Source organism: Aethina tumida, chromosome 2 (genome assembly GCF_024364675.1).
Source record: "Aethina tumida isolate Nest 87 chromosome 2, icAetTumi1.1, whole genome shotgun sequence".
Classification (NCBI taxonomy): domain Eukaryota; kingdom Metazoa; phylum Arthropoda; class Insecta; order Coleoptera; family Nitidulidae; genus Aethina; species Aethina tumida.
In genome coordinates, this window is record NC_065436.1 from 14623564 (window position 1) to 14637802 (window position 14239).

Below are 14239 nucleotides of genomic sequence, written 5' to 3' on the forward strand. Positions count from 1 at the left end.
TAAAATGTAAGATAAAAATTATTTTTAAAATATAGTAGAACATTTCCTACTTAAATTAGTATACATGCTTTTATGTTCCTTTTTTTGAATACTACCCAATTAATAACACTGCTAATACAACTAAGTAAAAAAAAATAATTAAAATTATCCACTTATTATAAGAAAAAATACCATTTATTTGGCACACACATTTTGTATATCTACAATAATTAAAAAAAAGTCATTAAAACAGCACTAAAACAATAACACAATGGTGTTTTTAAGATAAGAATACAATAATGACCTTAAATCTATCCACTCCTGGTTTGATTTCTGTACTAGTTAGTCGGTTTACGTGGTCAGTGGAAAACATGATCACCGCTATTTTTTATATAATCTTTTTTGTTGTTACAAGATCATACGCAATTTCCAAAGAGTCCAAAGTAAATTACTACGAAAACTTGATCAAAGAAAATGTTCAAAGTGCAAGCACATATAAGTTGCCTGAAAATGCTGCTCAATATAAACCAACCAATTCGTCAATTAAAAGTAAGTATTATTTGATCCAGTTCATATAATTACCATTTTACTAAAATTTATATTTATCACCATCATAATGATTCCAAATATTACAAATACAATTGAATTTAATATTAGAATATTATTAACATATATTAAATATGGTATTAATAAAATTTATTGTATTACAATATATTTTTATTTAACACCCAACAACCCTACACATTATTTAAATATTTAATGATATTTATATTAGTCAAAATAAATGAAAATTTATAATATTATATCATTAGATAAGAATACTCTATAGGTAAAAATTAATAATTAATCAATTGTTTAAACTGTGGAGTTTTACGTCAATATCAAATAATTTTTATAAATTATTAATGATTATTTTTTAGGTATTGGTAAATACGATTTTATAATAGTAGGAGCTGGAAGTAGTGGAACAGTTATAGCTAACAGACTGAGTGAAATTAAAAACTGGAATATATTAATACTAGAAGCTGGAACCTATGGTAATCAATTTATAGATATACCAGCAATGCAATTTGTGACACATCAAAGTAAATATAATTGGGGTTTTAAGAGCACCCCTCAAAAAAATGCTTGCTTAGGTTAGTACATTAACAAAAAATCCTTACTGTAATTATTTAAGATGGAACATAATATGATTAATTAGTTAATTATTTTTGGAAACATAAAAAATAATTTGTCCTAAATTTTAAATCAATATGGGTTGCCTAAATTATTTAAAATATTATGTATTAGTAAATAATTATTATATTGTATTAGCCAAGGACAAACCCAACATAAAATTTAATTAGCAGTATTATCAGTATAATAATTAGCATTGTCAAACTCAATGCTCAATACTAATTAAAAAAAATTGTTACAGCCATGAAAAACGAAACATGTCCATGTCCTAGAGGACGAGGTGTTGGAGGCACAACATTAATAAATGGTTTGGTCTATTCCCGTGGTTCCAAATTAGATTTTGATAAATGGGCACAACTGGGCAACAATGGGTGGTCGTACAAAGAAGTTTTGCCTTATTTCAAAAAGTCCGAAGCTTTTCATCCCAGCTCTTCGGCACCATTCGACCAAGATTATCACGGACAAAATAATAATTTAAACGTGGAATATCACTACCCCAGTAGTACTGAAGGAAAGGCTTTTTTAAAAGCCTTCAGTACTTTGGGATACGATCTAGTTGACTACAATGGTCGTAAAAACAATGGTGTCTCACCAGCTCAGACCAACACAAAACGTGGACGACGTGAAGATGGTTACCATGCCTTTATAGAACCCGCCAGAAATAGATCCAATTTGTTTGTAGCCACCAACAGTTATGTCACCAACATTTTGATCTCCAATGAGTCTAAAACAGCTGTTGGAGTACAATTTGTCCATTACGGTCAAATTTATAAAGTCTATGCTAAATATGAAACCATCATATCAGCTGGTTCAATCTTAACGCCGCACATCTTGATGAATTCCGGCGTTGGTCCATCGGAACACCTAAATAAACTTAAAGTACCTCTAGTGAACGACTTGCCAGTAGGTGAAACTTTGCGAGAACACGCATCATATAGCATGACAATATCATACAATGCATCAGCTGAATATCTTCCAATGTCGAGCTTCATCAAGGAATATTTCAAAGGGTATGGGTACTTAGCTTTGGGGGGTCCGACTGAATGTGTGGCTTACGTACAAACTTCAACAGAAAGCGTACCCATGTATCCTAATTTGGAAATAATACTGTCTCCCAATACCGGTAACTCCACTCCTGGTGTACCACTGGAAGAATTTGACTACAAAGAAGACTTGTTGACTGCTTCAACAAGTTCGAATCTGCAGTCCTTCACCATAGCTTTAGTGGCTTTGCATACAAAATCTACTGGAGTGGTTAAATTGAAAAGCAATAGTCCTTATGACTACCCAATGATAGATTTCAACCTCTTAAGTGACCAAAATGATCTTAAAACGCTTGTGGAAGGGGTTCAGTTTGTTAAAAAATTATTGGATACACCAGCATTTAAAAAGATTAATGCCAGTATAATTGATACTCCCATAAAACCATGCCAAGCATATAAAAATAGTTCTGAGGAATACACAGCTTGTCTTATCCGATATTATTCAATTAGTGGATTTCACCCTGTAGGTACTTGTCCAATGGGGGCCGTTGTTGATGATGAATTAAAAGTATTTGGCATTAGAAACTTAAGAATTGCTGATGCAAGTGTTTTTCCTACTGTAACGTCTGGTCATCCAAATGCAGTGTGTGTTATGATTGGTGAAAAGTTATCTGACATGTTAAAAACAGATTATTTCAAATATAGCTAGCGTAGTAATATAAATACAAGAATTAACAAAAAAAATTGGATTTTTACTGAATCATACGTGGGGAATTTACCTCACCAGAATGGTCAAGTTAAATGAATATCCACCGTGACAATACTAGTTCCTTACAACTACAAATAAACAAGAGGATATAAATAGTTAATGTTAGTAAATATTAATTTTAATAATTAGTCATAACGTGAATCGTAAATAATACTTATATCAGATATACCTATTTAAACGAAATTTAAACAATACAAAGTGTTCTACTGTGATAAATGAGTACCGTGACTATTTTGAGAAAAATTGTCAAGAATTAGGAACGTCCAAGGGTACTAAAATGTCAACTTGCATTCACGAATCACGTTCAGAATATTCTGTACTGTTTGATGATCAATGAGATTGTAAATGATTCCAATTCACCATGATTGAGTGTCATCTTATTATTTTCTTAAAACATTGGACATTTAAATAATTCATCAATAAGCTCTAGATACAGGACAGTCAAACACCAGCATTTAAAAAGATTAATGCCAGTATAATTGATACTCCCATAAAACCATGCCAAGCATATAAAAATAGTTCTGAGGAATACACAGCTTGTCTTATCCGATATTATTCAATTAGTGGATTTCACCCTGTAGGTACTTGTCCAATGGGGGCCGTTGTTGATGATGAATTAAAAGTATTTGGCATTAGAAACTTAAGAATTGCTGATGCAAGTGTTTTTCCTACTGTAACGTCTGGTCATCCAAATGCAGTGTGTGTTATGATTGGTGAAAAGTTATCTGACATGTTAAAAACAGATTATTTCAAATATAGCTATTTAAACGAAATTTAAACAATACAAAGTGTTCTACTGTGATAAATGAGTACCGTGACTATTTTGAGAAAAATTGTCAAGAATTAGGAACGTCCAAGGGTACTAAAATGTCAACTTGCATTCACGAATCACGTTCAGAATATTCTGTACTGTTTGATGATCAATGAGATTGTAAATGATTCCAATTCACCATGATTGAGTGTCATCTTATTATTTTCTTAAAACATTGGACATTTAAATAATTCATCAATAAGCTCTAGATACAGGACAGTCAAACATTTATTCGAGTCATTTATAAAAAGTTTTGTCCTTTGCTTCCGGGTTAAAAAGCCTTGGCTACACACATTTAAGTAATCTTCATTTTAATTGGTCAGGTGTACAATAGAACTTAATTGTTATGACTAAAATAATAATTTAAAAATGTTAAAATCTGAATTACATGTTTTTTTTACATTCCCTTAGTACATAAAATTACATACATGACTCACAATTATAGTATAACAGTAGTATTTGATGAAGTGAAACAATGGAATGAGTTTTGATGTGGTAAATCTAATTAAGACCATTGATTTACATTTATAATTCGATGGGTTATCCCCGAGTTTTCTTTATATTGATGCATTCAAGGATAATTTAGTTTAGTTCTAGGTACTTCCTTGGAACGTGTCCACGTTCATTGGTTTATATATATGTATATACATGTGTGTATAATTTTCAATTGAGTGTAAAGATTTATTGTGATCATGTTGTCAGTTAAAATTGTTTTGAGCTTCGCATTTGTTTGTAGTCTATTTGCTTGTGGCTTAAGTGAATTTAATAAAGGAGGTAAGTCAATATTGGCTCAGTAACATTAATAATGAAGGTGATTATTAAATAGAATGTTTCATTTTCTACTACTAATATATTAATAATACGACTACACAATGTTTGTCGTTAACTATAATATTCATTTTATTTCAGATTGTATCAAGGATGTACAAGAATCGCCTAATGGTATATCCTGTCTAGCTTACATACAAGTATTTAAATGGGACAATAAACTGCAGAAATGTGTACCTGCTGTTTATGGAGGTTGTTTCGGTACAAATAATAATTTTGGTTCCCTACAACAATGCAATAAAATAGCTGGGAAGATTTGTTCATCTTAATTTAATTATACGAATATTTATAGATAATATATTTTTAAATTTCTGTTCAAAAATTGTCGATTAATTAATAAATACAATTTTTTTATTCATTTCATAACGAATATTTTTTTATTATTATAATTTATAATAAAATAAAATTCAGTAAAAATTGTGAAATATATCTGCATGTATTTATTAATTTGTTACATAAAAAATAATTAAATATTGTAGATTATATTTTGGGTAGAAAAAATCATTTTCTACTATTTGTGTTATTTTCTGAATTTTTGCTTAGTAGTCCCATATGAAAATAAATTATTACTAAATTACTATGTTAAACCACCATCTGATGATCATCAAAATAATTAATGGTTGAATTGCTGCAGAGGAAGTGACAACAAATTGAATTTCCTTCCTTTCAATCAACATAAAGTTCCTTTCTTAAATGTTAAAATTAATGTCTAATAAACCTCATTATCTTTTGGAATCTATTCAATAGACAAAGCTCTTCATAAATCTTGCAATTTTAGTTTGGTGCATCACAAACAGGATTTCAGGCAGAATGTTAGTAAGTTTTTATGAGTAATTGAATTGAGGCTGTAACTTTATATATTTTTTATAGTGAATTTTATATATATGATTATCAAAAGCTCAAAAGACTTTTTAATAATAATCGAATTGTCCATTAAATATCAAAAAACTTCGTAGTATTCATTGTATTCTGCGAATAGGAGCAATTTAATTTAAGGTTAATAGTAATTATTAATAATTAGTAGTGTTTCCAATTTATATTAATATTTCAATTACTTTCAACAAATTTCCTAAAGACATTTTCGTTCAATTACGTATTATGGATTGAATTTTGGTTTATTTAATTAATTTTTCTATAATTTTATAAAAAAACTTATGATTAAGATTGACTGACCTTTTAAATTTTCCTTTTTGTATGTTCTTTATTAAAAAACATGTACTACTACAGTAATTCCAAAGAAAATATTAAATTTTCTTCAATTCATTCATTACATATGAACATAATTATTACTTTAACATTACCTTAAGTTCATCACATATATGTTTTTTGATTTTTTCTTTCAAATTAAGTTAGGTTAGGTTCGTAATGTTGGTTGCCTAGAAATAAACGAACAGTAATGATATGTGTCAGAGAGAGAAATTATGTTTTAATATTCAAATAAATATGCTCGGAAACTAATTGTTTCATATTATATTAAACATTTAATAAACAGGACCGTAGACATTATTCGTTGAGTAAGTCTTAATTCATTATTTTATTATCTTAATATTTATTATTTTAGTTAATAAACTGCTGTGTTGGAAAAAGGAACTTTTGTATGAGTAATATAAGTCTCAATTATTATCTAATTATAAGAGAAATTTAAGCCATAATGTGGTATTAAATATATAAATGAGATGAACTTTTTATGTAGACGTTACCGGTCGTTATTAAGTAATTATTTTACAACCCTTTCACTTGTAGTACAGACACCAAGTCTGTTTATAGCAATTACAAAGCATTTATGTTACATTAGTAGCCTTAAGTTATTTAGCTATTATTTAGAAATTTTATATACAATTTAATAATAAATTTAATTTAAATACTTTAACCAAAATTCTCACCTAAATCACAAATGTTATTAAAATGACAAACAGAATTTTTAAATTAATGCCATTGGAGCGAAAAATTTAAGGTATGCACAGCAAGTATGCCAGTTTATCACGATTAAATTTATGTGTGTCGACCATGACATTTAATGCAACTTGCTCATACTTATTCATTTACAATAACAGAAGTAAAGTGTTGTTTACTAAAGACGACAGAAAACTTACACAGTACGACTGTGTCGAAATCTTTTCGACCAATAAAAATCAATAAACAAATTTAATCCTACTGCAAAAAAGATCCTTTCCTGATTTCTAGCAAAATAAAAGGTCTACTTGAGATTCAACTTGGAATTAATGTTTCTTCAAGAACTGTAAGAGATAGATTACTACAAGGGGTCTTCATGCAAGAAGGCGAGACTTAAAAACCATTACTATCAGAGAAGAACAGACGAGTCAGAGTTGAGGTTACCAGGTCCCTTTTACACTGGACTTTAAATGACTGGAAACGAGCAATCTGGAGTGATGAAATTAAGTTTAATCTGGTTAGTAGTGATGGGATTTTATATGTAAGGCGACCTATTCATGAAAAGTTTAACCCAAAGTTCACCATACTCACTGTTAAACACGGCAACAGGTCGGTAATGATATGGGGCTGCTTTTCAGGATTTGGAATGGGTCCTCTCCTTTGAATAGAGGGTATCATGGATCGTTTTATGTGTAAAGAAATATTGAGGAACAACATGGTACCGTATTCAGATAAAAATATGCCACTAAAACTTTATTTTCAACATGATAATGACCCGAGCACACTTCAAAATATTTGAAACGGTGGTTTTTAAGGGAAAAAAATAATGTTATGAACTTACCAGGTCAATTTCCGGATCTAAACTCCATTGAAAACTTATGGGAGATAGTGAACCACAAAAAAAAGACACAAAGAGTATAGTAATCAGCAAGATTTATTCATGGTTCTTCAAGAGACCATCTGTTTCTTTCCATTTAAAAAAGGTGTCGGGAATTTATTCATAATAATGTGAATTTTACAATATATTAGTGTAAAATTAATTAAAATACTAATTACAAATTATTTGTAGTAATAAATCTTTAATTAGCATAAGTTGCTCCACTTTTTACCAGTCTAAAACAAGTAATCATCAGTAAAACTAAACTCTTTATTTTTTTTATTGTTTAACTATGTAATTATTAAATTTACAAAGGAAAGTTAATATTCAATATACATTTTTTTGAACAGAATAACCAGAAGAAAAATGATTTGAAGTTGCTCTGCTTTCTGTCAATACTGTAAGTTATCATATAATTATTCTTTATTCTCGATATGACGATTTTAAATTAAAAAAATAATATAAATAATGTATCTACTATTTGCTACACACTTGTAACAAATATATTACTATTTAAACGTCCCCAATATGGCCTGAAGGAAATTCAGGCTTTGAAAGTTAATGGTAAGACATTTTTGCTTCTTAATTAAATGTATATTATAAATATATTATAGTAAATAAACTCGATGACATTATGATTATTAGTTTTGATAAAAAAAATTGTTCAAATTGGAAAACAAGATGTTATTTATGTTATTAGTAATAAAACTAACATAAAAATAATATAATATGTAAACATTGTACATCAAGTAGATTTAAGCTGAAACCATTTTATTCACCTGTCCTGATATGTGTTCAATTATTCCCCAGCGTGGAAATCAGATTAGAAACCTGAACTAGAACAACGCAATTTCCGATACATTTTTTTCCAGTTTCCACAACTATTATAATCCATTTTTAAAACCTTTAAAACAAAAGCGTGATATGTCAATTTTTAACAATTTCTAAGAGCCAAAGCTAAACGAGCATGGATACCAGTCAGGTATCCCCTCTAATGGTTTACCTTTCACCTTCTTTCGTACCCAACCCATCTGTTTCAGCATTCTTAATGCCGAAGAGCTTGTCAGTCGTATTCTAATTGTGAGACTCGTACACTCATTTTTTTTTTCTTTTCGACTGGCACTGTTTTGACGGCCAGGAATTAATATTCCGGACAGCCATCCTATTTTGTCGTACGAAGAATACCTTAACGCGAGGTGGGGCTTCCAGCCGGTGGTTGCTGATAGAAAGTTTAACTCTGGTTGATTTCAACGTGATATGTGCAGTTCTTATTTTTGAGTTGTGGTGATTTTAATGATAGGATAGAATAAAAATGCCGGTAAGTTCTTTCAATAAAAATCCCCTCTTGTTTAGTTAAATTTCAGGTATTATTATTAATAACTTTTTCTGTTAATTTTATAAGTGACTTGGTTAATCATTTAATCATAAATTTACATCAAAATAAATAAACAATGTTCAGCAACCTGTAGAAAATTTTAAATATATTAAAAGTTGATTTTATTAATATTATTACATTATTGTTTCTATCAAAACATTATGAAAACCTTCAGATTCGACAAAATAACTAAAACACATACTCTTATTGAATATATCTTTTAATTCTTTTATATAAAATAGTTTTTAAAACACCTTAACACACAAGATTCATGAATTAGAAAAGTAACTACTTAACTTAATTGAGTCTGGTTCAAACGATATTAAGAGGAGTTTTGTCAAAGGTACATTTTAACTTTCTTAATAATTTTATTAACTAACAATTATATATATTATTAATATGCAAGTAAGTTATTGCCCAATAAAAATGTGAAATATTCAAATATTGGTGGTCTCTGAATTATTTATGTGTGCTTTAAATGTGATATATCTACCAATAAATGTCTTCTACCATCGATATACATCATAGCTTCGTTATATGTAAGGGGAATGACTTGACTTACAGGCGACTTGACCGTGTAGGTAAAATTAAAACGGTTCGTAATGTCGGAAGTTTTAGTTTCCGGAGTGTATTTCTGTATGTAAACCATTAAATGTAAAAAATTCTCCTGAGTATAGACTACAAAAGCATGTATGGCTGGCAAAGTGTCGATGGTTAGGGGCTTAATAAAACGAATGTCACTGATCATCCTCAACGATGGATACTGGCCAGTATATTTGTAAGACAAAACTGACGTTATTTCGCTGGCATGCCTCATTAAGAAGCCCCCAAAGACTGTGTTGTGTAAGTTCCTGTCTTCCGGAAAGGAATAAATGTGTGTGGAGATCACACTGTCGCTCATCCACGTAGTTTTATCCATGTCCCTTCGTTTCATCGGGGAGCCAGGCACAAAGGTTAATTTTTTCTTGTGTATGTCATGTATGATTTCTTGTTCTTCAGGCGTGGGGATCATTTTCGACACGCTGGTGTCCAGTAATAGCTTCCTTTTGTTTTTCCTGTCCTCACCGCCCGACAAAATTTGCTTTTCATACTCGTTGCCCGCCAACAATTTATTAACCCAGGTGGACTTAGTGTTTGTGGGGTCCCTGGCGGCAATTACAAACAAAGCCTTGGTTATGCGTTCCAGTTTATTATTGTTTTCCTGCTCCAGCCACACGACGATTTCCAGAGAAGTCTTACCGGCCCAACTTACGTGTCCAGAAATTTTTATGTCGTGCTGGTGATTGGTCACGTAGTCGGTAATTTCGATTTTGTCCACCAGCACGGTTACGAGCACCTGGGGGAAATGAACGTCCTGAGGCAACTTGGGGTCGTACAGGTGTTTATGGGCAATCATCACGGCAAATATGTCCATGTCTTCCAAAAGGCGTCCGATTCGTACTGATCCATCGAACGCCATGTATTTTTCGCTTAGAACGGGATCACTTGCTAGTGGGATTTTGGCAGCTATGAAGCTGTCGTCCATGACCCTGGAGGGTAAATCTTCTTGGGCTTTTGGCAAGTATTTACTTAGGTGTGCCCTATCTTCCTGGGTTGTTTTGTACCCTATTGACATTCCCATACTTTTTCTCAGTTTGTCTTTGAGCTGTTGCATTGTGGGCAAGCTCTCGATGGCGACATTTTTGGGAGTACTCATCCAACGAGTAAAACACGACTTATAGGAACAATTAATCCTGAACAGCCTTAGAACATGCATTATTTCATTAAATAATTGTGATGTAGGTTGACAATTGTTTGACAGACAGTCTGAGTAAAGAATATGAAAAGAGATGATGCCAATTATTTTTGATTGTAAGATTTAGAGACTTTTGATAACGTTTTTAACACCCACTCATTTGCGGTCATTGAAACTTCATAAAATTTGCCCACCTCCTACTTAATTCCACATACAGACAACATTCCAAACTGTTTACTAACAAGTCCATTGTTTGTAATTGAAAGTAGCTTTTTATAATCACCAATGATAAATATAAAATCATTTAATTATTTTATAATTATACAGAGGAAATAGTCAGTATTTGGCTGAAGACATTCACTAATTTTATTAAATGAATTTCTATTATCCTCAAATTAAAGGAATATTTTATTATATTATAATATACAGTAATATAATCTAAAACTTTTCTTTTAAATAGTAAATAATAATAAATTATACAGCCATTTATCATTATAGACGCACCCAAATGATGGTACACGTGAGTCAGGATTACATTCTATTCTAAATGTCAAACAAACTTCTTTCTTATATGGCTTAAATCTGCAAATCCAAAGAAACCAACCTGTGCCGATAATTAGCAAATAAAATATTCTTCCAATTTAAGATAAAATGGGAATAGTTACAAAATTGGAAAGGATTGGCTCTCGCCATCTACTTTTTCACATCGTAGGGAAGCAGTGATCGGTGCACAGCAGTAATGCCTACCGAGAAAGCCAAGCAGAATTACGTAACTGGGAGGTTAATATCGTTGAAAATATTTTAAGAAGGTACGTTGTTACCTGACTGCATTCAGTGCAAACCGAGATGTAAACTGGTCAACCGCGACCTTATTAAATAAACATTCTATAGAATCGGCATTCTTTAATCTCTAAAAAGTAAAAGCCTCGGATTTACCAAGGACAGCCACTCAATTTCGTCTAGTAGGAATATGTAAAATATGATTCTTTTGAGACTCATCACTGTTTTGGGTTTAAAGAAGAAGTGGCTTTTTTTGAAAGGCCAACAATGGTGGAATTTGTGCCTCTGTATTAATTAATTGTGTATTTAACAATGAGTTATAAATTACTGAGGAAGAATAGTGGGAATGCGTTATTTAAATTATATTTATTTATAGTATAGTATTTTAAAATATTTTAAAGATCATGGTTACGTTTGTTTTCATGCTTAAAGAATTTCTTTCGACCTTGATATTATAATTTAGTGTTAATATTCCGTGTTACATCTTCTGATCGTTAGTTCCTTCTTGATTTTTTACATCTTTGACATTGAAGGTTTTTTCTTCTAATTTTTGACATTTACTTAAAGTTTTAAATTTAATAAATAAATATAAAAAAATTAAAAAATTTTAAAATTTGTGAAATATGCCTTACGAAATTTAAAATTTAAAATTAAAATTTAATAATATAGTAATAATGAATTTGAATTTTAAAATTTAAAATTTTAAAAATAAGAAAAATAAAATTTTAATTTTTATAATTTTTAAAATTTGGGAAATATGCCTTACAAAATTTAAAATTTGTGAAATATGCCTTACAAAAATTTAAAATTTATAATTAATAAATTTTATAATTTAAAATTTCTGAAATATGCCTTAGAAAATTTAAAATTTTAAAATTTAAAATTAAAAAATTTGAATTTTAAAATTTAAAATTTTAAAAATAAAAAAATATATATAGAATTTAAAATTTGTGAAATATGCCTTACAAAAATTCAAAATTTATAATGAATAAATTTAAATTTATAATTTAAAAAATTTTAAATTTTTAAAATTTGTGAAATATGCCTTAATATTTTTATTTTTTTTATTAATTTAAAATTAATTAACAATTAAAATTAATTAAAAATTAATTTAAAATTTTTTAAATTTGTGAAATATTTCTTACAAAATTTCAAATTTTAAAAATTTATGAAATATGTCTTAATATTTTTATTTTTGTATTTATTAATTTAAAATTTTAAAATTTAAGATTAATTAAATTTATTAAAATTTAAAATTAAATTAATAAATAAAAAATTCAAAATTTTTTAAATTTGTGAAATGTGCCTTACATAATAATAAGGTGTTTATGAAACTGCTCTTTTAATAACAATTTAATTAATTTGTTCCATGAAACGAAATTTATTTCCACTTTCTCACTAATTAGCCACTTGCATCTTCAGGAAACGTTATATTATTATATATATTTTAAGCACAGTAATGTTATAATAAAATGTTAATTCTTTGTGTCTTTAATAACCATACGATCACTTGTTCAATTAATTTACTGGATGGATTTGTCAATTTTTACTCACACTTCTTTCTGTTACAGAATAGTTCCTTAAATAAATTTAAGCTTCTTATCATTCCCTTTTTTATTATATCATCCCATATACTTTCGATTATTGTAATTTACTGTTTGTCATAAAGTTTTGTAATATATGCAAATGGTTAGGTCGTCGATAATTTTCTCTTTTCGTGAAATTTGGATGTGTAAGGATCCGTTTAAATGCACGAACATAAACTAGCTGTATTAATAACGTTGTGACCAAATCTGTGTCACAGGAAGAAAGCAAAAATTGGCTTGAAGGCATGTTCAAAAAATTATGCATGTATGCGAATACTACGATTAGTCCGTTATTTTACGAGAGTCACTTGCCATCAAGGACGTCTTTATGATAATAAAGAGGATGTTAACGTTTAATGACTAATGTCTGTACGGTACTATTCATATTTACCATAAATGTTCCTTATATGGGATACACATTTCGGTATTGTGCTCATAACTGGGTTAGTATTGGCGTTCAATTTATAGAAGAGATAACGTCATCAAGTTCACCATTTGAATATTGTATATTCCGTTTAAAGTCGGATCGAATTCCGTTTAATTCTAAATGTCAGCACAGTAAAAAAATCGGTGAAATTGTGATTCACATGAAAACACTGAGGTTATTCCCATTTTTAATGGACATTTGAAGGCATCAACAGGTGAAATCTCAGACCGTGAGTTTAATAAATTATATTAATATGTCTGTGTGTTGGAATATTTTAAAAAACGATATAAAAAACACTAATTTTAATTCATATCTTAGTGAAAAGTATAAATGAGTCGCAAATTTGTCGAACCGAAATAGTCATACCGGTACCATTGCAGCAATTAAAATTCTGTATGTATAAATGACTTACATAACATCATCGTGGAATGTGGTTGTTCCAAACCGAGAATTTGACGAAATAATTAATGCAGAATACGAAAGAAAGTTCCAAGTGGTAATTAAGAACTTACATATTGCGTTGTGTTTTATTTAAAGTTGGTGGATGTGATGCTTTTAATTGCTGTTTATCTTGTTATCTAACAGTCGGTTTAATTTGATCATCCGACATAAAGTGAAATTTTTATGAATATACATTGCACACAACGGTTTACGTATTTAACTGTGTTACAATATGCAAATATAAAAATTTTCGAATCCAAAAGGTGTGTGATAAAATATTTAAGAGAGATTGTTGGGTTCATTTAAAGAAAAGAATTATAAGCACTTTAAAAATATATAAATTGTTGCTGCCCTGTATATGCATAACTAATATAATTTACACACTGTATGCAAACATATCGGTGAATATTTCTTGTATTAAAAATAATTCTGTTACCTACAAATCAAAGAACTAAATATTTGCCTGGTAAAAAGTGGGGAAATTTTTTATTAAATGTCATAAATCTCTACCAAATCGACAATAATTTTTAGTGTCATAGTATACACCAAAATAAAGTAAGTTAATATAATACCTAGTGG

The 14239-nt window shown here is 29.3% G+C and overlaps 3 protein-coding genes across 3 annotated transcripts in view; 2 read left to right on the top strand and 1 right to left on the bottom strand.

Annotated features, from left to right (window-relative positions):
• Positions 1-263: 263 nt before the first annotated feature.
• Positions 264-2967, top strand: LOC109602251 (glucose dehydrogenase [FAD, quinone]-like). Its single transcript, XM_020018578.2, has 3 exons — positions 264-528; positions 900-1115; positions 1397-2967. The coding sequence occupies exons 1-3, from the start codon at positions 279-281 to the stop codon at positions 2845-2847; spliced, it is 1917 nt and encodes a 638-aa protein (XP_019874137.2). The 5' UTR covers positions 264-278; the 3' UTR covers positions 2848-2967.
• Positions 2968-8410: 5443 nt separating this feature from the next.
• Positions 8411-14239, top strand: part of LOC109602250 (serine-rich adhesin for platelets) — a 32690-nt gene continuing 26861 nt past the window's right edge. Inside the window, exon 1 of the mRNA XM_049962392.1 lies at positions 8411-8634. Coding sequence (XP_049818349.1) covers positions 8629-8634 — 6 coding nt within the window. The 5' untranslated portion in view covers positions 8411-8628. The remainder of the gene's footprint in view (positions 8635-14239) is intronic.
• On the bottom strand, positions 9008-10514 carry LOC126264437 (acyl-coenzyme A thioesterase 9, mitochondrial-like). Its single transcript, XM_049962396.1, has one exon. It carries the CDS (start codon positions 10445-10447, stop codon positions 9155-9157), a length of 1293 nt encoding a protein of 430 aa, XP_049818353.1. The 5' UTR covers positions 10448-10514; the 3' UTR covers positions 9008-9154.

Bases quoted from the DNA above. Each gene is read 5' to 3' on its own strand.
- LOC109602251 (XM_020018578.2), top strand. From the start codon at position 279: ATGACCTTAAATCTATCCACTCCTGGTTTGATTTCTGTACTAGTTAGT. The intron at 529-899 runs GTAAGTATTATT...ATTATTTTTTAG, and splicing joins AACCAATTCGTCAATTAAAA to GTATTGGTAAATACGATTTT. The intron at 1,116-1,396 runs GTTAGTACATTA...AAATTGTTACAG, and splicing joins TCAAAAAAATGCTTGCTTAG to CCATGAAAAACGAAACATGT.
- LOC126264437 (XM_049962396.1), bottom strand. From the start codon at position 10,447: ATGCATGTTCTAAGGCTGTTCAGGATTAATTGTTCCTATAAGTCGTGT.